At 43.9% G+C, this 24,195-nt stretch overlaps 1 protein-coding gene across 4 annotated transcripts in view; it reads right to left on the minus strand.

Annotated features, from left to right (window-relative positions):
- The window catches only part of rpap1 (RNA polymerase II associated protein 1), a 91,558-nt gene that overhangs the window by 27,033 nt on the left and 40,330 nt on the right, over nt 1–24,195 (minus strand). For all 4 annotated transcript variants that reach the window (XM_043698200.1, XM_043698201.1, XM_043698198.1 and 1 more), the window contains exons 8-16: nt 22,683–22,798; nt 21,386–21,484; nt 19,356–19,457; nt 11,170–11,337; nt 8,261–8,452; nt 6,064–6,198; nt 5,218–5,397; nt 3,315–3,472; nt 2,398–2,580 (exon numbers count right to left, since the gene is read on the minus strand). In XM_043698200.1, coding sequence (XP_043554135.1) covers nt 2,398–2,580; nt 3,315–3,472; nt 5,218–5,397; nt 6,064–6,198; nt 8,261–8,452; nt 11,170–11,337; nt 19,356–19,457; nt 21,386–21,484; nt 22,683–22,798 — 1,333 coding nt within the window. The remainder of the gene's footprint in view (nt 1–2,397; nt 2,581–3,314; nt 3,473–5,217; nt 5,398–6,063; nt 6,199–8,260; nt 8,453–11,169; nt 11,338–19,355; nt 19,458–21,385; nt 21,485–22,682; nt 22,799–24,195) is intronic.

The raw sequence follows: 24,195 nt of genomic DNA on the forward strand, positions 1-24,195 counted from the left end.
TTGGAGTGCAGGTTCATAGCTCCTTGAAAGTGGAGTTGCAGGTAGATAGGATAGTGAAGAAGGCGTTTGGTATGCTTTCCTTTGTTGGTCAAGAGTATTGAGAACAGGAGTTGGGAGGTCATGTTGCGGCTGTACAGGACATTGGTTAGGCCACTGTTGGAATATTGCGTACAATTCTATCTCCTTCCTATCGGAAAGATGTTGTGAAATTTGAAAGCGTTCAGAAAAGATTTACAAGGATGTTGCCAGGGTTGGAGGATCTGAGCTACAGGGAGAGGCTGAACAGGCTGGGGCTGTTTTCCCTGGAGCATCGGAGGCTGAGAGGTGATCTTATAGAGGCTTACAAAATTATGAGGGGCATGGATAGGGTAAATAGACAAAGTCTTTTTCTTGGGATTGGGGAGTCCAGAACTAGAGGGCATAGGTTTATGGTGAGAGGGGAAGATATAAAAGAGACCTAAGGGGCAACCTTTTCACGCAGAGGGTGGTATGTGTATGGAATGAGCTGCCAGAGGAAGTGGTGGAGGCTGGTACAATTGCAACATTTAAGAGGCATTTGGATGGGTATATGAATAGGAAGGGTTTGGAGGGATATGGGCCGGGTACTGGCAGGTGGGACTAGATTGGGTTAGGATATCTGGTCGGCATGGACGGGTTGGACCGAAGGGTCTGTTTCCATGCTGCACATCTCTATGACTCTAACTTATGACATAATTTATTGTAACTGGTTTGTTAACCATTTTCAATGGTAGATCTGACTCTTCCTTCTCTCTTCCTAAAGCCCTTTTAACAAATTTTCAGTGAGCTTGCAATCTCGCTTATTCTTCCTACAAAATGCATCATGTCATACCTTTTTGCCCTGAATTGCGTCTGCTATATGTCTGTCTGTTCCACCAGCCATGTATTACTCCTCAATAGAAACTACATTTACAGATTTTAATTGATCTACAAATTTCAAAATATTGCCCCGTATCCTCAAAATCAAGTCAGTAAATTACATAGAAACAGCAGTGAACTGAGCAGCAAGCCTTAGGAAGCTCCACTGTATACTTTAAGTTCCCTCCAATCCAAAAAACAGCCATTCACCACAGCTGTTTTCTTGCTCCTCAGTCAACGTCATATTCATGCTTCCACTGCACCTTTTATCTCACTGGCTTCAATCTCCAAAGCAGTCTAATGTGTATTACTTTATCAAACACCTTTTGAAAATCCATAGAGATAACAGCATTAATGCTGCCCTAATCCATCTTCCGTTACATTATCAAAAATCACAATCATTCCATGTTTGTCGAAGTGTCTATTATTTTTCTCACAGAATATAATGCAGACGAACAAGTCTCTTGTCCAACCAATTCACAATATTTCCTCCTAGACTGTTGTTTCAGAAAGTTCTAAATACTTTTAATTGCCAGGTTTAGCCTTCTCTTCTTTTCTGAGTAAGTGTGCTAGCATTTGAAATGATCCAGTCCTTTGGGATTAACCCTTAAGCTAAAGGGGACTGGAACACAGAGGCCAACGTCTCTGTAATATTTACCCTTACTTCCAGCAAAAATTCATAATAGATTACCCGTCTGGATAGGATATATTGGCACTGAGTACAAACACCTATCCTGTCTATTTTCCCTACATCCAGCATATCAACAATCAAATTTACAGTAGTTGTGATACAGTTCTCTTCCCTGATAAAAGTCAACTCAAAGCCCTCATTTGATTGCATGCCTTACCCTCTGTCTCCAAGAGATCCTTCATTTTGGTCACTAATTGGCCTCACCAATCCTCTGTAAATCCTTGACGAAGCTTACAGAAAATGGATATCCCTTTGCAACTTCCTAACTTGGTGCAGTTACCAAATTTGAATTTCAAGGTTCTCTTAACTGACTGAGATGAATTATGGGGTGACAAATAAAACATAGTTTCAGCCACCCTGCGAGTATGTCTCAACAAGGACTGTCAAAGGTTACTTGACTAACATAAGGGGCAATCTTTGCTGACCTGACTCACAACAATACCTGCTCAGCAATAGCTTCAAACTCAGTAGTGTCCCACAATGTATAACGAAGCAGGGTACAAAAGTAGGTTAGTTGCAAAATGAAAAAGCATACCAATGCAGGGAAGGGCCCCAATTTTGAGTTTGTATTAAAGCCTGCACTCCCTGTAGGATTACCCCAAATTCTATGTGGGTTTCTCAGTAAATTGGAGACTAAACATTGCAAAGGGTTTCCACCAGAGTCATCAAAATATAATTGGGTATGAGAGGTCAGTGATGATTGTGCCAGGGTGCACAACTTTCCAGCGCAGACGTGAGAAGATATCTGAGGCCTTGGTACAGATGCACATGCAGAAAAGAAAGGCATTTAATTCAAACTGGTGCTTAAGAGGAGATACTCAAAGAGGTACCTATGGGTGAACTGGGCCTGCAGTTCAGCAGTACAGCCTGCGCTGCTAGTAACGTTGATCAAGAGGCAAACCAACATTTCAGCTCTCTGCATGTAAAAACCATACAACTCGTCGTCCTCCATTGGCTGAGAGGTAAGCTTTGGTAGTGTCTGAAGCATCTTCATCAATGAAGGATATAAGTCTCTGGAACACAAACAGAAATGAGTCACATGAGAAGAGGATAACTGCTCTCTCTTCAAATCGGTGCCAAAACTATTTTGGGGCAACTCGCACAGCCCTCCTGCCATAGGGAGGAGAAACTATATACTCATTTGGTCTGCACTAGCCAGAACTCAGTGGGAAGCAGGCTTGTCTGTAATTCAGAGATTTTAAAACAAAATCAAAGGAAAGAAAGGGAGGCCCCAACACTTATCCCACAAGTAGCAAAACTAAAACAGGTTGCCTGAGCATTGCATTGCCATTTGTTGTGTGAAAACAGAACTTCACAAATATTGCGAATGCCCCTGATTTCACGAAAGCTGCAAATATATGGGAATTGCAGGTCAGGAAAAGAAATCAGTTTGTCCATTTTGCCTTCAGTGTCATCATCAGACCTTTTGCTTCTTCTTACCCTACTTCTTCATCTTCCATCCTGGTAACACAACTCCCAGGACCATGCAGAAATTGAAAACAGCACACCCCCATCCTCCGACACCAGAAATATAAAACAAACCCCAGAATTACCCACACAGCACACCCTATATTGCAAATCCTGTACCATGCATGACTACCAATCTTCCGATTTCATCGTACCCAACCACTCGCTCAGCATATGCAAAACCCTTCCAAACATATTTAGCCCCACCACTTAAACCCACATTCATTCAACACATCTTCAGATCAATGCATCTGTCTGACGTCTATCTCCTCACACTCACTTGTACAGATCACATGCTTGCCCATAGTTCGCTGCAACAGCCCATAAGCGCAAGGCCTCAATGCTCAACGCAAAGGCCTCTTGTCGCTCCAATGGCAGATCACAAGGGTCCTCTGCTACAAACCTCCCAATTCGCTCCTTCATGTTGTGTTTGTTTAACTGTATAAAAGTACACACATAGGTCATTAAGCAGTCTGTTGCTTCATAAATTATCATAACATAATTCATGCATTTGAACAAGTTAGACATGGCAAGGTGTGCAGTCCACAGTTATAAACCACTTATTATAAAAACATTAAAAACTAGGAGGAGTAGGCCATTTGATCCTTTGAGGCCTGCTCCACCATTTAATAGAATAATGGCCGACCCTTTATCTCAATGCCATATTCCTACTTTCTCACAATATCCTCAATGCCTTTATTATTTAAAAATACATCTCTCTCTTTCTTGAATATATTCAGTGACTTGGTTTCAACAGCCTTCCGGGATTGAGAATTCCACAGGCTCACTATCCTCCGAGTGAAGAAGATATTTCTCATCTCAGTCCGAAATGGTCTACCCTTTATCCTGAAATTATGGTCCCTGGTTCTACACTCGCCAACCAGGGTAAAGATCCTCCCTGCATCTCGTCTGATCAGCCCTGTTAGAATTCATATATCTCAATCAAAGGTCTACTCATCCTTCTAAACTCTAGTGAATGGGGCCCCAGTCAAAGTAATCTCTCCTCACAGGACAGTCTTGTCATCTCTAGTATTGGCCTTATAAATATCCACTGCACTCTGCATATGACAAGTATATCCTTTCTGAAGGAGACCAAAACTGCACACAATACTCCAGATGTGGTCTCACCAAAGCCTTGTATAACTGCCACAAGACATGCCTACTTTTGAACTCAAATCCTTTTGCAATGCAGGCTATTCTGCTTTTCTAATTGCTCCACTTGCCTATCTACTTTAATTGACTAGTGTATCTTGGCTCATCCACACTTCCCAATATATCACCAATTAAATAGTACACTGCCTTTCTGCTTTCCACACTGAAGTGCGTAATTTCACATTGAGCCTCACTGTGCTGCATCTGCCATGTGCTGCCCACTCACTAAACTTGTCTAAAAGACCTTCACATCTCCTTGCATCCTCCTCACAACTCACAATTCTGTCTAGTTTTGCATCATCAGCAAACTTGCAAATGTTGTATTTGGTTCCCTAATGAATTATTTCTCCGAAATGGACTATTTTTTTTCCCCAATAGTTTTTAAATGTTGACTGGGGGAACAATCTGTGTGTGAGCTGAAGTCAGAAATAACAATGCTTGGAAAAACAGCAATTTTTTGCTCAGGCCCCCAGAGTTGACTCGAACACTCCAAGGGCAAGGACGGTCAGGTGAAATAGATCCTAAAGCTCATTCTACACTGCCCCATTAAGTATTCCCAGACTTGGAAATATACAGATTTGTGTGCAGAATAAATACTACCAAAGACCAGTTGGGCCAAAAGGCCTGTATATTCTTCATAATTCTGGTGATGATAAGTAAAATACTGACAGATTAGAACTGATGTGAGCTGGCCAAGTTAACAACATCACGAGAATTAAAATTAAGGTTAGAACTGTTTTCATGCAGACAGCAGTTATAACATGAAAGTTGCAGCTATTGACCATAACTGAAGCAATGTTCATCGATTCCGCCATTAAACAGTGACAGCATCTCTTGAAAGTGAGACACATTAGAAGGTATGAAGTTAAAAAACACAAGAAAGTAAAATTAGACTTCATGGTGAAAAACACCAGCATCAACAAAGTCAACCCAAACAAAAACAATCTGAAAGGGATTGTCGAAGATAATTCTCTTCAGTTGTTGTTGAAGTGTGGCAAAGAAAGAGTGGGTTAAACTAAGATGGCCCTCACCAAAATAGCTGACATATTCCTTCCAGCAGATGCCAGGACACGGGTAAGTTTCATGGCAGCTGCAACTGGCACACCGTGGGTATTAGTTATCAGCTCGCCTGATCTCGGGGTCTGGATGTTCCAGGTAGATGGCAGAAATTCCGAAACAATAGTCTCCAGCAACCTCGGGCACCCCAGAATCTGGGTGAAGAAGAAAGGCAGATAGCTGGAGATCAAAGAAACAATCTTCTATAAACAACCTTTGAACCTTTTAATAGTTTTTACAGAGACACTTTGAAGACAGTAAAGCGACCCTGATCAATGCAGCCCATCTCATACAATTTGAACACCGTGTGCACGTCACAACATAAATTCTCCTTTCCAATTCAAACCATGAGACTTCCAGAGAGAAATGGGAAACTATATACAAATCCAGGCCAACTTGGTGAGGAGGGGAGAGGTATCAAAGGGAGGGAGGGAGATCTGAGAATCTTCTCTTTGCCTGAGCTTGGGAGCCAGGAGATCATTCTGGCGTTGAATTTCCAACATGTACCTTGACACATGTAACTTCAGAACTTAGTTTCAAAGAACCTCAGGGAAATTCTCCCGATGTCTCAGTCGACATATATCCCTCAATCTGCATCACTAGATTTTAGCGTCATTGATAAACGTGGTGATCGTGGGAGTTTGCAAGGGAGAAATTGGCTACTGCAATTGCTACATTACAAAAGCAATTCAGTGGCTTTAAAGTGTTTTGGGATGTTTTGATATACAACAAGCATTCTAGAAATGCAACCTCGTACTTCAGAATTGTCACTTCCAGAGCTGTTGACTAACGATAGCAATTACTGACAGTAAATTGCTTACCTGATTACAAGCCTCAGAGGAGTGCCTTGCTATACGAGTCAAGATCTCCAATATATCAAGAGTGACCGAGGCGACTGGTCGAACAACCTCGAGGATATAACGTAAACGCTGAAGCACTTTCATCTTCAACAAACCCTGATTCAGGGCAAAGAATAACAGAGAAATATTGGACATCAGACAAGCGAGATTCTACTTTGAGCATAGTTGGCAAACTGGCACAGTTTAAGTGAAATTTAGACCATAAAACTATAAGATAAGGAAGCAGAATTAGGTCATTCAATCATTGCTGACCTATTTCTCAACTCCATTCTCCTGCTTGCTTCACATAACTATTGACTATCTTTCTAATCAATAAACTATCCATCTCTATCTGACCTGGCCTCCACATCTGTCTGCAGCAATGGGTTTCATAGATTCCTCATTGTCTGGCTGAAGAAATTCCTCCTTGTCTCATTTCTAAAGGATTCTCCTTCAATCTGAGGATGAGCCCTCAGGTCCTATTCTCTCTAACAGTGGAAACATCATCCTCTTTATTCTGTAAGTTTCAATGAGACTCCCTCCCACCCTTCTACACTCCATCAAGTACAGACCCAGACTCCTCATATTATAAGTCGTTCATCCCCAGGATTATTCCTGCGAACGTCTTCTGAACTTCCTCCAAGGTCAGCACATCCTCCCTCAGATGCAGGGCAAAATATTCCAAATATGGTCTGACCAGAGCCTTATACAGCCTCCATAGTACATCTCTGCTCTTGTATTCTTGAAATGATGGCTACCATTGCATTTGCCTTCCTAACTGCCAAATGAACCTGCATGGTAAGAGGATCCTGGCCTAGAACTCCAAAAGTCCCTTTGTGCTTCAGATTTCTGACACTTTTCCTTATTTAGAAAACAGTCTATGTCCCTATTCTTCCTACCATGCATAGCCTCACACTTTCCCACATTATATTCAATCTGCCACTTCTTTGCCCACTCTCCTAGCTATCCAAGTCCTTCTGCAGTCTCCCCACTTCTTTAGCAGTACCAGTCCCTCCACCTGTATTTGTGTCACCTACAAGCTTCCCAATAATGTCCTCAGTGCCTTCATCCAGTTTTGTGTGCTTTTGAGATTATCAGGGAAATTCTATGAACACAAATTTTGAAATAACTTTCACAAGAGGTAAATGCAATGTCTTGCAGCAAATAGTTTTGAGTCTAAAATGCACTGCCTGGCAGTGTGGTGGAGGCAAATTCACTTAGATCATTCAAGATAGCATTGGATGCTTCTCCAAATATAGAAACTACATGCAGAGAGCTATGGGGAAAAAGCAGGAGAACAGCACAAAATTATTGTTTGTTTGTTTGGGTAGCTGTTACAAATACAATGGATCAATTGGCTTCCTTATGTTTTGCATCATAACAATTCTGTTATTCATTGTTCCCAGGTCAATGCACAGATGCTGCCTGACCATGCTGCATAAGATGTTTGTGGGAGCTGGCTTTGTGCAAATTCACTGTTACGCCTCTGACATGACAACAAAGCGACCATACTTGGAAGTGACTGAATTGGCCATAAAGATCTTTTACATGTCCTAAGGGTGTGAAAGACACTATCAAATAACAAATCTCGTGTAAACCACATAATTCAAATTCATAATGCAATTAAGGCTGAGAATTAACCAAAAGGTTGAACCTGTAGCATATGATTAATTGTTAAAAGACCAACTCCTCTCCCTACAATCTACCCCGAAAATCAGCTTGCTCACAGGCCTCTCCGCTCCAACAACTTCAAAGGAGTTCTTTTTCTGTAAGCTCTGTGATACAACCCTGTTAATTACACACAATCCAACATGATGCAGGTCAAGGATGGTGGAGTGGCAGTGGGTAACAAGTTCAAATGGACATAGCTGCCACCTATGAATGGATAAGATTAGATTAGATTAGATTACTTACAGTGTGGAAACAGGCCCTTCGGCCCAATAAGTCCACACCGACCCGCCGAAGCGCAACCCACCCAGACCCCTACATTTACCCCTTTAACCTAACACTACGGGCAATTTAGTATGGCCAATTCACCTGACCCGCACATCTTTGGATAAGGGTGCGATAAAAACCCAAGTCAAGACCCTGGTCTAATGGCCTTAAATGAATTATTCTGTACCATATGAAACACTGAAATGTCTCTGTAAAGAAATGCAAGATGTTTAAAGGACATTACTTTCACTGCATCAGCACGAGCAACATCTGGGTCTGCTTTCTTATCCTCCTTGGACTTGGATTTTTCATTTTCTTTCGCCTTCAGCTCCTCCTCCTCCTCATCATCATCATCCTCATCATCCTCCGCTTCATTAGGTCGAAGGGGAAATACTGAAGCTCCTAAGTACCAGCAGAAGGTCCTGTCGAGATATTCCTGCAGGGAAAGGGCTCATGTTTATTCGCAGCAATTGGGTCAGTCTATTTAACTTTTCCACACATACTGCGACTGGCGCAAAAAAAAATGTTTTGCAGACTCTGAGGAGAACAGAATATGTGACGCGTATTGCTTCACAATCTTATTTTAAGGCCAAGCCACCAGCCCAGTCTTGTAGGAGCGTTGCAGAGAGATTGAGTGACTGCCATTTAAAGTGATAGCATGAGGCAAACAATTACCAGTTAAGAAAAACACCAGTGTGGCCCTCTCTCACAAACTAAAACCATGAGGGACATGGATAGGGTAAATAGACAAGGTGTTTTCCCTGAGTTGGGGAAATCTAGAACTAGACAGCATAAATTTAGGGTGAGGGGAAAAGATTTAAAAGAGACCTAAGGGACAACTTTTTCACGCAAAGGGGTGGTACGTGTATGGAAATCAGCCGCCAGATGAAGTGGTGGAGGCTGGTACAATTAAAACATTTAAAAGGCATCTGGATGGGTATATGATTAGGAAGGGTTTAGAGGGATATGGGCCAAATGTTGGCAAATGGGACTAGATTAGTTTATGATATCTGGTTGGCATGGATGAGTTAGACCAAAGGATCTGTTTCCGTGATGTACATCTCTATGACTCTATGAGTATATGATAACTGCACTTCAGGTTCTTTTGAAGGAAATTGAAGCTGCCCCTCACAACTCCTAATTCTGGAACTACCCTCCAAACTGATCTAATTTCTCTGCCTTTGTTACAGATCATTCCTCTTCCACCTCCTTCTTCAACTTCCTCCATCCACTCGGTTTCCTTCCTCAATACTTGTTTCCTCCAGCCTTCCCTTTGCTCTCCTTCCATCCCAACTACTTCCATTCTCCCTTCCATCCCCATCTCTCTCTCAGGTAAACCTCCTTCTGAATTACCCTTTCTTCTCTTTCTGTGTCTGTCTTGCTCCGAACACTCCAGCCTCTTTACTTTGAAGCCTCCCCCACCTCCCCGCCTCCCCCACCTCCCCTCATCCCCACCTCCCCTCCTCCCCCCCTCCACCTCACTCAACAGCTGCCTCTCCGCTTCCAACCAGCTACCTTCTTTCAAAGGTCTGGTTATAGCATTGAAGACAAGAAAGCTGACAGGACATTAGCTGACAAAAGGGTCCAGGACAGAGTAGACAGGGAGAAACTGTTCACACTTGTAAAAGGATTGGAAATGAGAGGGCACAGATTCAAAGTGAATTGCAAAAACAAAATTACATATGAGATGAGAAAATATACTTTCACACTTCAAGCAGTTGGATCTTCAATGCACTGCCTGGAGGTGGTGGAGGTAAGTATGATTGAGGCATTCAAGAAGGCACTGGATGACTATTTAAATAGGTTAAATGTGCATGGATATGTGGAAATGGCACTGGGTCATAATGGCTATTTGGACAGCCAGTGCAGAAACGAATGGCTAAATAGCCTCCTCTGTGGTATTTCTGTGATTTCTCTCTCAGCTCCTGACTGCACATGTTGCTTGATCTGAAACTGCACTTGCTTCCAGTGCCTCAGGGACAGTGCAGAAAGAGACAGAACACATTTGCCTGTCGCCTTTCAAGACACTAAGTCCACAGATAATCCAGCGCAGTGTAAAATAAACTTGACAATCCTGGAAGACTGGAACCCAATTTAAGAGTCATCCAGCTGGTGGGGTGTAAACTCAGGTTAATGGAGGTCAGCAATGGATTAGAAGCCCCTCTCAAGGCAGTTACTGTGCACGGCGAACAGGCAGACCTGGAGATTTGGAGGCCCACGCATCACTCTAAGGTGGCTGATGTTGTGAGAGCCTGGAGCTATGAGGGTGTGAAAGGGATTCAGCAAACTACCAGGGAAAAACTCTAACTGCATAATAGAAGTGCTGCATGCACATCATAAGGGAATGTGATGCAGCAAAGCAAAACATCCAACGGCCTGCGTTTACTCGATGTAAGCAGGAAAGGGGAGTTGCAGGAGCTCCTTTCTGCATTTGAATGCAATGAATGGACACACCACTTCGACAGAGAGCAGTCCAAAGCAATTAGTAGAAGAAAAGCAAGCATGTACCAGCACAGAAAAGCCAGGTAAGACAACACTGAGGTTTCAGAGGAATAGCCTCGGCTTTCAACCCCCATGCCAAAGGTCACAGACACACAACTTATGTGGGGGCATTGGTCAGTGAGAGCAATTATCTAAGAGGGTCAGTAACTGTGGGAATAATATGAGAGGGTCATTGATTGTGGGAGTTATATCCGAAAGTGTCAGTGGTCGTGGGAGTGATTTCTGAGAGGGTCATTGACAATGGAACGAATACCTGAGAGGATGACTGACTGTGGATTTAATACACGAGAGGTTCGATGATTTTGGCAGCAATATCCCAGAGGGTCAGTGATTGTGGGAATAATAATAAATAGGTCAGTTCCTGAGGAATTGATTTGAAACGTCAGAGCAGGTTTGTTTGTCTGAGTAAACAGAGTGAACTTCAATATAAGAGATGCCAGAAGTCTGAAGAGCACCCTGTAATCATGCAGTCGCACAGGGCAGTTACAGACTGGGCGTGATCTGAATATTAGTTACCCTTCACTCAACTCTATACCCAGTAACTGGTTGAAGCTACACCAAGCCACAGCTGTACAAATACATCCCAGGAGTCAAGATGCACACGATCAAGTTCTCAAACACCAAACATGCTTGAAGGGTCAGGATTCTTACCTCATCGGACAGGGAGACTAGAAGTGCTTTCAGGGTCTGGACACAAGCAGCGATCACATTTTCCACACTGTCATCCAGTGAGAACCGCAGGAGAAACAGGAGACCAGCATCCAGGAGCATTCGCAAGATACTGTACTTAAGCGAGGAGGAAAAGTCACCAGCTTTTGCCTGGTAAAGTAACAGAACAAAAACTCAATGTAAGGGCACCACACAACTCATAACCACTCATTTGGCTTCCTTTGAAGCCACCCCCTTTCAATTCGCTTGTCTAATCTCCCACAAAACTGCCTATGGTATGGACCCCGTGATACCTTGTCATGTAACCACTTTTCAGGAGTGAACTGTGACTATATGCATCTGTGCACTGCTTGATAATGAGTCACCAAGATTGACCAGAATACAATTCCTGAAGAAGGGCTTATGCCCGAAACGTCGATTCTCCTGTTCCCTGGATGCTGCCTGACCTGCTGCGCCTTTCCAGCAACACATTTCCAGCTCTGATCTCCAGCATCTGCAGACCTCACTTTCTCCTCCAGAATACAATTCTTGCCTAAAGTCTGCACCACCGCATTCTCCACAAGTTTTTGTCTATGGGATCGTGCCATGTCTAAATTGAGTTTTGCGATGCCTACATAACAGGTTGATGCATTTGAAGGTCAAAATTTGAGACAATCGGTCTGGCTTTGTAGTATTACAGTCACTGAAACACCTCTCAGTCATGGTGACACCCCACAGTATGCAGGATGTAACAAAAAAACTAAGAGGCAGCGACCAAGTGAGAGAATGAGAGAGCGAGAGAGCGAGAGAAATAGTAACAGGAGTACGTGGAAACAGAAGAAAGCGTATGAGAGAGTTGGAGAAAAAAAGGCAGATATAGAGAGAGAAAGCAGGGAAATTAGGTTATGTTGTTTGTGCGAGAGGTAAGAGCAAGAAAGAAATTGCGAGAAAGAAATGCGTACATGCAGGAGTAAATGACTTTGAGTGAGAAAATGTGAGAGTGCACAACAGTGACTAGAACATAGAACATAGAAGAATACAGCGCAGTACAGGCCCTTGGGCCCTCGATGTTGCGCCGATCCAAGCCCACCTAAACTACACTAACCCACTATCCTCCATATACCTATCCAATGCCCTCTTAAATGCCCATAAAGAGGGAGAGTCCACCACTGTTACTGGCAGGGCATTCCATGAACTAACGACTCACTGAGTGAAGAACCTACCCCTAACACCAGTCCTATATCTACCCCCCCTTAATGGTGGCCCAGGGACAAGCACCAACGCAGACTCACCTCAGATCCCACGAGACTCTACCTTTTGTAGCAGCCTGCCGCCTAAACTGCACACAATATTCCAGATGCGGTCGTACCAGAGTCTTATACAACTGCATCATGACCTCAGGGCTCCGGAACTCAATTCCTCTACCAATAAAAGCCAGTACGCCATATGCCTTCCTCACCGCACTATTTACCTGGGTGGCAACTTTTAGAGATCTGTGTACATGGACACCAAGATCCCTCTGCTCATCCACACTACCAAGTATCCGACCATTAGCCCAGTACCCCATCTTTTTGTTATTCTTCCCAAAGTGAATCACCTCACACTTAGCTACATTGAATTCCATTTGCCACCTTTCTGCCCAGCTCTGCAGCTTCTCTATATCCTGCTGTAACCTGCCACATGCTTCCTCACTGTCAACAACTCCTCCGACTTTCGTATCATCCGCAAACTTGCTCACCCAACCTTCTAACCCCTCTTCCAGGTCATTTATAAAAATGACAAACAGCAATGGTCCCAAAACAGATCCTTGCGGAACACCGCTAGTGACGGCACTCCATGAAGAAACTTTGCCATCAACTACTACCCTCTGTCTTCTTCCATCCAGCCAATTCCTAATCCAAACCTCCAACTCACCCTCAATGCCATATCTCCGTATTTTCTGCAGTAGCCTATTAGTGAGATGGAAAGTGAGAAAGTGGATCGAACGGATGTTAAGCCCCAAGCATCAGAAGAAGGGGGTAATCACCAAGTATTTATGGTGTGAAGACCCACACATAAGGAAGTGGAAGAGGAGCAAAGCAGTGAAGGTCTGAAAATGTGTTGCTGGAAAAGCGCAGCAGGTCAGGCAGCATCCAAGGAACAGGAGAATCGACGTTTCGGGCATGAGCCCTTCTTCAGGAATCCTGAAGAAGGGCTTATGCCCGAAACGTCGATTCTCCTGTTCCTTGGATGCTGCCTGACCTGCTGCGCTTTTCCAGCAACACATTTTCAGCTCTGATCTCTAGCATCTGCAGACCTCACTTTCTCCCCAAAGCAGTGAAGGTGCATGGGATCCCAAACCCTGTGAACAGCCTGTCAATCACTTCAAGGGTACAAACAGTCCTAGTGAAAGAGCAAATTAAAATGCTGCTGCAGGAAACACTTCTATTTTGGTAAATGCCTAAAATCACAAAAAATATCTGTTTGCTTTGACACATTTGATCAAATTATGCGGCTGCTTTGAAATTTTATTGGCAAATTGCACTGTAACCATGGCAACAATGATATTTTCTATGAATCTCATTAAAATAGTAAGTGGAATAACTGAATAATGGAGTCAGACACGCTCCACAGACTGTCAATTCCACTCCTGAATTCACCACCTTCTGCTGCTTTTGCACAAAGGTGAACATTACCTTGCTGATTCTGTTAAATCCCCAAAACTTGTTTCCCTCCTATTGTCCTTTATGTCCTCTCTCAGTTTAGCTGGACCAGCTCCTGCACCTTTGACCTCTACATAAACAGGCGGCTTGGTGGTTCAGTGGTTAGCACTGCTGCCTCACAGCACCAGGGATTCCACCTTCAGCCGACTGTGTGTGTGGAGTTTGCACATTCTCCCTGTGTCTGCATGGGTTTTTCCAGGTGCTCTAATTTCCTCCCATAGTCCAAAGATGTGCAGGCTAAGTGGGTTAGCCATGGGAAATACAGGGTTGATTAGATTAGATTAGATTACTTACAGTGTGGAAACAGGCCCTTCGGCCCAACAAATCCACACCAACCCACCGAAGCGCAACCCACCCATACCCCTACATTTACCCCTTCACCTAACACTATGGGCAATTTAGCATGGCCAATTCACCTGACCTGCTCATCCTTGGACTGTGGGAGGAAACTGGAGCACCCGGAGGAAACCCACACAGACACGGGGAGAATGTGCAACTCCACACAGTCAGTAGCCTGAGGCGGGAATTGAACCCGGGTCTCTGGCGCTGTGAGGCAGCAGTGCTAACCACTGTGCCACCGTGCCACCCACCAACAGGGATAGGGTGGGAGGTAGGTCTGGGTGGGACATTTTTTTGGAGGGTTAGCGTAAATCCACTGGGTCAAATAATCTTCTTCTGCACTGTAGGATTTCTATGACTCTACACGTTGCCATGGTCAACAAAAAGGTCCTCCCCCAATGCTTTTCTGAGTTTGAGTTGTCAGGGCATTGGATAGGATGGGACGTTTTTCCCTGCAGCGTGGAAGGCTGAGGGGTAACCTTATACAAGTTTATAAAATCATGAGAGGCAAGGATATGGTGAATAGCCAAGGTCTTTTCCCCAGGATAGGAGAATCCAAAACCAGATGGCATAGGTTTAAGGTGACAGGGGACAGATTTAAAAGCGACCTGAGGGGTAACGTTTTCACACAGGTGGTGGTGTGTGTATGGTACGAGCTGCCAGAGGAAGTGGTAGAAGTGGGAACAATTACAACATTTAAAATACATTTGGGAGAGGAGGAAAAGCAGCGAAGGTGCATGGGATCCCAAACGCTGTGAGCAGTCTGTCTATCACCTCAACAACACAAACAATCCTAGTTGTGCCTTGTGAAAGATTGGAATTAAAATTCTGTTGCAGCAAACACTTCTTTTTTGGTACATGCCTAAAAATCACAAAAAAATCTTTGTTTGCCACATTTGATCAAATTTGATCAAAATTGCAGTGTAATGTATCAATAAAATTGGAAACCTACATGGATAGGAAAGATTTATAGGGAAACGGACCAAACGCAGGCAAATGGGGCTCGTTCAGTTTTGGAAACCTGGTTGGCATGGACGAGTTGGGCCAAAAAGCCTGTTTCCATGTTGTATGACTCTGTTGTCCGGCTGAGTGGAATCGCTAGTCTTTGGCTCCATTCTTTCCCCTCTGACTGCAAGTGAGGATTTCCAGCAATGCTTCTCTTCCTAGCCTTTACAAAATCAGATCTGGATCTCTCAAGCATTGACCTTTTTTGCCCGATTTGCACAGAGCCTGCATCATAAGGCACAGCCAACTTTCACAAAGGCTGACAGACAGCTGCCTCTAGCTTTCCCCTGCTAAACTGATGATTATGACACTTCCTAGCTGTTAGATTTCTCCAAACTAACATATAGTTTCTTTTTATTTGCTCACAACATATGAATATCACTGACAAGCAGTGTTTACTGTAGCACTCTGGTTATGGTATTGTTTTGCTTTGTCTATTGCACACAGCTTTTTCAGTTCAGCATATTGCTTCACCAGAGGTTGATGAGCATCGATTTCCTCCTGTCAAATACTGGGAAGAACAAAGCTTCCTCCCAAAAATGTTGTTTCTCACCAGCAACTCCATTTCCCTCCCCGTCTGTTCTGAGAGGATGAACCATTTACAATCTGCGTCATTGTTCGCTACCTTGTCATCCTATTCAACCCCAAACATTTTTTCCCTGGAGCGTAGGAGTCTGTAGGGTCCATTCTCAGAGAACCCTTAAACATGTCCACCTCATTATTACGTTCACCAACCTTCACCTCTGTAACCTCAGCTCTCTCCACATGAATCGGCTCATCTGCCACTGAAACCTTCATTCATTCATTCATTTTGCCAATTTTCACTTGGACTACTCCAACACACCTACTCCTAGGTGGCCTCATTTCAGTTCACCTCAGCTCATTCAAAATCTTGTTGGTATTCTAAACCAGACTAAGTCTCACTCACCTCTGTACTTACGGATCTAAATAGTCCCCAATTCCACATCAAATCCATTGTGCCCTTGTGAGTAGGACATGATCTGTCGTCCCCCACCTACACACCCTTCCTCTCCCTCTAACGCACATGTGTACACTGTCCTGTGCTTTCCCTTTCATTTGCAAACATGCCCTCTCTCTTGCCCCCACACTAACACACATCCTTACTCTTCCTACACCATGCACCCTCCCCCCCCACTCTCCTGCACACATGCTCTTTTGCACTCTCCCATCAATGCATCTCTCCCCTCATGCACACCATCCCAATCCCTACCAATTCACACACTCTCTAAGCCACCTTCCAGCCTCTCCTCTGTGGTGCATGCCATACATGGCACTCCCCATGTGGCTCCACAGGCCGTCCCTCTCATTCCTGTTTCACCACCCTCCATCTCCCATCTCATTGGCAACACACTCTCCTTTGACAGAGCAAATGCTTTCACTCCCTCTGCATTCTCCTTCCTTCCCATCTTATCACTCTCCCACACATGCATGGCACCATCCATTGCCCCTCACACTCAACACATCTCCCCATGTCCCCTATTTCCTCTCTCTAATGCACATAACACTGCCCACACAAGCACATGATGCCACTCTCTCTCACACAGGGAAATTCACTCACTATCACGCACCATGCAAAACTATCTTACACACTCAATTGCTCATCATTCACCCTCCCCCAACACCCATAAATGCTTGTGCAAATGCCCTTTCTTACGTACTTTCTCTCTTCTTTGAAATACCCTCCCATTCCAATCCCATAACCATGCATGCCCTCCCACTCCACCCCCTACCCTCCTCACCAGCCACACAGACTTCTATCCCATCCCTAATCCACACAGACCCTCTCATGCTCCCATATGTACACATGCCCTCCTATTCCCTTTCCCAAGCACAGGCATACCTTACCTCACCCATGCCTTTTCTACCTCTCCCTCTCATGCACAGTGCCCCACCTCACCCCCAGACATACTCACACGCCCTAACTTACTCTCCTTCTCTAATCCATGTGGTGCACACACTCCTGCTCCCACACCTGAACCCCTCTCTCACGGGTGTGCGTACACAACTCTCCACACACACTGCACCTTCTTTGACTCATACAACCACCTCTCTCTCACTCTCATACACAGGCCCTCTTACTCTCTCTCCCACACACATGAAAAAACACACTCTCTCTCTCAAACACAGCACATGCACTTCCCTCTCAGACGCAAAACCATCCCTTTACTGCCACATACCTGCTTCACCCCCAGTAATCAACACCATTTTTACCGCCCAATCTTGTGTATCGAGTAATATATTAAAATGCATTGAGAACTGGTTACCAAACAGAAAACAGATTAGAAATTCAAATGTAATTTTTGTAATAACAGGGCATAACAGTGGAAAAGATCAATGTTTGGGCGCAGCTATCTACAGTCTATATCAATGACTTAGAAAACAAAACTGTGGAATAAGGCAAGTCTACTGACAGTACAAAATTGGTTGGGAAATTAAATTGCGAAGAGGAAGAAAAGTCTCTCCAAAGATACATATTTTGTTTAAACCATTGCGCTAGAAGGTAGAAGCTGGAATATAAAGTTAGGCAGTCTGAAATTATCCATTTCAGTAAATAAAAAGTAAAACAGCAATTGCTGGAAAAACTCAGATCTGGCAGCATCGGCAGCATCTATGGAGAGAAATCAAAGTTAACATTTTGGGTCCAGTGTTCTGAAGAAGGGTCACTGCACCCAAAACGTTCATTCGGATTTCAGATGCAGCTAGGCCTGAGCCTTTCCAGCAAAATCTGTTTTTGTTTCTGATTTCCAGCATCCAAAGGTTTTTAGATTAGATTAGATTGCCAACAATATGGAAACAGGCCCTTCGGCCCAACAAGTCCACACCGACCCTCCAAAGAGTAACCCACCCAGACCCATTTCCCTAACCTATATTCACCCCTGATTAATGCACCTCACACTATTTAGTATGGCCAATTCACATGACTGCACATCTTTGGATTGTGGGAGGAAACTGGAACACCGGGAGGAAACCCATGCAGAGATGGGAAGAATGTGCATACTCCACACAGATAGTCGCCTGAGGTGGGAATCAAACCCAGGCACTGTGAGGCAGCAGTGCTAATCACTGAGCCACCGCGCCACCCAACCTGATTCGCAGTCAGGCAACTTATCCAGTTCTTTCATCTTTTCTTTAATAAAATAAAAAGGAAAACATTGATGTTCAAAGAGGAGAGACGATTACATGTTGAGAATTTAATATACAAGGGAGTTGGAGTTCTAGAGTGAAGGAAGTCATGTTGCAACTGTACAGGGTGTGAATAAGACCATACCTGGAACACTGCGCACAGTTCTGCTCTTCATACCCAAGAAAGAATGTACTTGCCTCAGACTGATTTCAGACAGTTGTCCTACAGGAGATTAGGCTTATACACTCTAGAAGTTTGAAAACTGCAAGGAAATTGCTTTGAATTAAGTAAGCTTTAGAAAGAGCTTAAAAGAATACTTTAGAACTAAAGGTCATAGTCTCAAAAATAAAAAGTAAGCCATTTAGAACGGAGACAAGGACAAATATCTGCACTTTAAAGGTTGAGAATCTTTTAAATTCTCAACCCCGGGAGATTTGCACGTTAGTCCATGTTTAACACAGAGGTAGAGTAACTTTGGGAACCAAGTGAATCAAGGAATATGGGGTTAAGCGGATATGTGGAGTCAAAGCAGATTTTATTTGTTATTCAGCATTTATTGCCCATCCCCAATTACGCAGAGGGCAGTTAAGAGTCAACCACATTGCTGTGGATCTGGAGTCACATGTAGACATTAGTCAACTGGATATGGTTTTTTTCCCTGACAAGTGACAGAGGATTCATGGTCGTCATTAGACTCTTAACTCCAGATTTCTTTTTAATAACTGAATTCAAATTCCACTACCTGCCATGGCTGGACACAAACCCGGGTCCCTAGAACAGTAAGGTCCCTGGGTCTCTGGATTAACAATCCAGTGATAAAACCATTAGGCCTCTCCCAATGATAATTATCTTACTGAATGGAGAGACAGTCCCAAGGTGCTGTAATGCCATTTCTGATGTTCTTAACACTGTGGGAGCTACAGAAAAGTTCAATTCGTCACGTACTCCAGATGGCCAAAGTGTTTGCAGTACGCAATTCTGAGCTGTGCCAAGCTCACCTTTTGAATAATACGTGCCAGGGTCTGGAGTGCCAGGGCTCGTTGCTGAATGACTTGACTGCGAACTAAGTGGAAGAGTTCTTGCAGTGAATATCCGGCTTGCTGAAAAAGACAAGGCAATAGTACAAGGTAATTCAAGTAAACAGTTCAAAACATTGGGCAGTTTTGCAATGACCAACAGTTTCGAACCACTGAAACTACACAGAAAGGAGGCACAATAGAATAAAGTACTATGGACACTGGAGATCTGAAATGAAAACAGGAAGTGCTGGATAAACTCATCTTGCCTAGCAGCATCTGTGGAGGAAGAAACAGAGTTAACGTATCGAGTCCCTTCATCAGAACTGGTTTAAAACCTTTTACAGACAGCAAAGTGCTTCTGAAGTGCGACCACTGTTGAGAAATTGGGAAATGTGGCAGTCAATTTACACTCAGCAAGCTCCCGCAAGCTGCAATCTAATAATGACCAAACAACCTGCTTTAGTCACGCTGGCTGAGGGATAAGTATCAACCTGAACAGAGAAAAGAACTTGCTTGCTCTTCATCACACACCGTATTAACATGGAATTTCAGGCCAAGCCACACTAGGAATGATGTCATATGAGGTATGAAATTAGCAGTGCAACCCTCCAATTCCCTCCTGGCTGCAGACAAAGAATTGGGGCTATCTGCTACCTGCAAATTTGCAGACTAAGCCATATCTTGACCACTAGGACTTTGAATCTGGCAAAGCCGATACTTCTTATTGCAAAGGATAAGCCAGTGTAAATTTATCATCGGAAACTTACTAGCCATTTTCTGCAGCTCCCGAAAATAAATCAATGAGCCTGCAATATTTCCAGTTACCATCTTAAAAGACCGTGTAATAGTATCTGTTTGGATTTCTTAAAACCTTAAGTGCACGCTATCTCTTTTGTTTTATGTGTGTCTTAGGTGAGAGCGGGAGTGAGAATGAATTTATCTTTTAGATTGTTAACTTTAAAAGAAAAACTGTCTTGTGTCTGTGCTCCAGAGCAACAACATTCAGAGGTTTAAAACGTCATTTTAAAGCTTTGTACAGTGAGTCGAGGATTAGGGAAGGTAAAGGGGGAGTCATTACACCATCTCACCCCTGCCCTTAACATTAGTCTTTATCCAGCCTGGTTTGTACATGACTCCAGTCGTGCAGAAAAGTGGTTGATAGAAGTAGTTATGATTTGGCACGTGGTGCTTGAACTAATTATCCCAAGGAAATTGGATGAATACTTGAACAGGAGAAACTTTCAAGGCTGCGGTTTACCAGCAGGGTAGTGGGGCCAATCGGATAGCTGGGGCAGACATGATGGGCTGTGTATATATTCAAAGATCGGAGACTGCTCATTCAGTTTGAGGCCAAATTTAGAATTCAACTAACCAGAGGCTCCACAGCAGTGTTAAAGTGAGCACCCACATTTCAACTTCACACATATTACTAGTGTTGCTCTGACATTTCAGGAAAAATGCTCAAACTTGTGAAGACCATAAAAGATTGAGCTATATCAACCTTATCCCTTAAACCGCCCAAAGACTCTATTGATAGCAGCTTTGAAATTACTAATTGAACCCCCCCACCAACCGCAGCAGACTTTTTGAGAGGGAGGCATGCGCTGCCAATTTCTGGCACCTTTTGTGTGAAAAACTGTTTCCTAGCATCAGCCTAATTTAAGGCTGAGCTCATTTGCTTCCAGATTCCCACATTCAGAGGGAATCACTTCTCTCAATCCATCCTAACAAATCCTTTAACCATCTTACCCACCTCAGTTAGATCACCCTTTCATCCTCTTCACTCAGCGGAGTACAGGCCTAGTCCACGCCATGTTCTCATTATTTAACTCTTTTAATATACCCCCTCAAGGGCTAATATATTTTTCCCAAAATGCAGATACCATAACAACAAATTGCACATTAGGGTGCTGCAGAGGTGCAAGATAACTTACAACAATTTATACTTCAGTCCTCACTTCAGCAGGAGCTCCAACACATTAGATTGTAATACACAATAATAATCTTACCTCTGGCTGCTCTCCATGGTGGTGCAGTCCTAGGTGAGTTGGAAGATCGACATCTGGAGGTATTAAGTCACCATGAAAACTGAACCTTGCTTGCATCTCCTGAATATGAAAAGATAGATACAGTATTAAATAGCATTTCCAGAGAAAGGCAGAAGCGTTTTCTGTCCATTTGTGCAGATTAGACTGCTGTGTATTCATAACTATTGGGGTCGCAGCTTCTAATGTTTGAAAATGGAAGCTTTTAAAACAACATTGACATTTCAGCCTCTACACAACTCAAACCCAGAGTAATCCTAAACAAGCCCACTTCATCCAACTGCTTCCAACTTCGCTACTGGACTCAAAGCACTCAGTCTCACTATCCATTATGATTCTGTGACTTGGCCACACAATCCCACATTATCTCTCCGCTCCGTCACAGAGCCACTCGGTCTCTCCCCACTTAATCACACAGCCACTCGGTCACACCCCGGCTCCGTCACAGAGCCACTCGGTCACACCCCGGCTCCGTCACAGAGCCACTCGGTCTCTCCCTGCTCCGTCACAGAGCCACTCGGTCTCTCCCCACTTAGTCACAGAGCCACTCAGTCTCTCCCTGCTCTGTCACAGAGTCACTTGGTCACACTCTGGCTCAGTCACTGAGCCACTCTGTCTCTTCCCAGCTCCATTACAGAACCACTCACTCAGTCACACACTTCTCTGTCCCAGAACCACTCGGTCACACCCCTCTCCGTCAGAGAGCCACTCTGTCTCTCCCAGCTCCATCACAGAGCCACTCGGTCTCTCCCAGCTCCGTCACAGAGCCACTCGGTCTCTCCCAGCTCCGTCACAGAGCCAATCGGTCTCTCCCAGCTCCGTCACAGAGCCAATCGGTCACACTCAGGCTCCATCAGAGCCATTCTGTCTCTTCCTAACTCCATTACAGAGCCACTTGTTCTCTCCCCACTCCATCACAGAGCCACTCAGTCACTCCCCCCTCCATTACAGAGCCACTCGGTGTCTCCCTGATCAGTCACAGAGCCACTCGGTCACACCCTTCTCTGTCAGAGCCACTCAGTCTCTCCCAGCTCCGTCACAGTCACTCGGTCACACTCTTCTCTGTTACAGAGCCACTCGGTCTCTCCCTAGTCCATCACAGAGCCACTCGATCACACCCTGCTCCATCACAGAGCCACTCAGTTTCTGTTGCTCTGTCAACAGCCAGTTTCATGGTTTGGTGACAGGGTCACTTCATCCCACAATCTCCGACTTAGCTACAATTAGTTATACAGAATGTTCACAAATTGCCACTGCTCACCTCCTTAGTTTTCTGTCGCCTGGGTTTGGGCAGGTCTTTCATCCACTCCAGCTTCTCATATTCTGGGACATCCATATGGACCCATCCTTTCTCAGGCTTCAGTGGAATATCAGCCTCTGTAGAGATTCAGCAATAATCTCATAAGAGTGTACAGTCCAGCAGCCATCAGCATACGCATGTACCCCTCATCCACATGATCTTACACACACTCTGCTCATCACTGCAGCATAATCTTGCCCCTCTCCTCCCACGTACTGTGTCAGCTGTTGTGCAGGCACTCCCCACTTTAGGTTCTCTGGTCTACATATAAATCTGTGTTTACCATTACCAGATTGAATCTACTATTCCACACACATGGAGTACAAGTACTTGATGATATCGAAGCTCAGACTTTTGGGTGGACATTCTACCCAGACTAATAAGATGAACATTCAGTCCAATGGAATTGCATCTTGGCAATCTCAAATCTCATCCTGGTAGTCTTGGGACTACAAAACTGTCTGAAATCCAATCGTGATTAAGAACCCAACAACCACACAAGTCATTAACTCACTCTTATTGAGTATGGCATATACTGATGTAAGAAAATAAACGGAATACTTCATACAGTGCCATACCTTGTGTTAGGGATGTCAGGATTGCAGCTAATGAAGTGGACACTAAGGGGGCAAAATCAGTCACATACAAAATCAGGAAAGGCTAAAAGCAGGAAGAGTAAAATATAGTTTATTAAGAGATCAGCCCAATATGGCCTTGGATTACAAATGCTCAAATTGACTAAGCATGGTACATAAGGTTAGTGAGTTGCAGCCAAATGGGACAATAATTTAGGGTCAATATCAGATGCCTGGCTCAAAGCAGGGCATGATTTGGAATACCATGGACTGCAAACAACTCAGAAAAGATAAAGGGAAAAAAAAAGATGGTGGATTGGCAGTACTGATAAAAAAAATTATTATAGAATGGGAAAATAATGAATCAAAAAATCTTTCAAATAAATGTTGTTATTGTATTTATATTATTTGTCAATTTAAATATCAATAGAAGAGTTACTACAGTACTGGCTACATACTTCCAGCCACCAAACAGTGGGAAGAACAACAGAGAAGCAAATTCACAGGCAAATTACAGAAAGGTGCAAGAACTAACTATTGACTGCAGAAAACTTTAATTATGCGACCAGACACTGGGATAGAGAGCTAAAATCAAAGACGGAGGGAATGTCTGATAACGTTCATGATCAGCATGTTTCAGCGCTACTGAGGAAGACTGCAGTGCACAATCTAGCCTGTCGCCCAGTCCTCTGCCACGAAGTTACTTAGTTCTTTAAAAAAATCCATGGGAAGAAATACATAGATATTGTTCTTAGGAATAAAAGTGTCAAAGGGGAGGGGAAGAAAATGGGAGCAGGGTAGTGAGTTGAATGGCACAGTGGACTTGAAGACCTGAATGGCCTACTTCTGCTGCTACATTCTATGTTTCTAGAATCTGGAATTGAACCAGCAGCTTGGTT

The sequence above is a fragment of the Chiloscyllium plagiosum genome, chromosome 10 (assembly GCF_004010195.1).
Source record: "Chiloscyllium plagiosum isolate BGI_BamShark_2017 chromosome 10, ASM401019v2, whole genome shotgun sequence".
NCBI lineage: Eukaryota > Metazoa > Chordata > Chondrichthyes > Orectolobiformes > Hemiscylliidae > Chiloscyllium > Chiloscyllium plagiosum.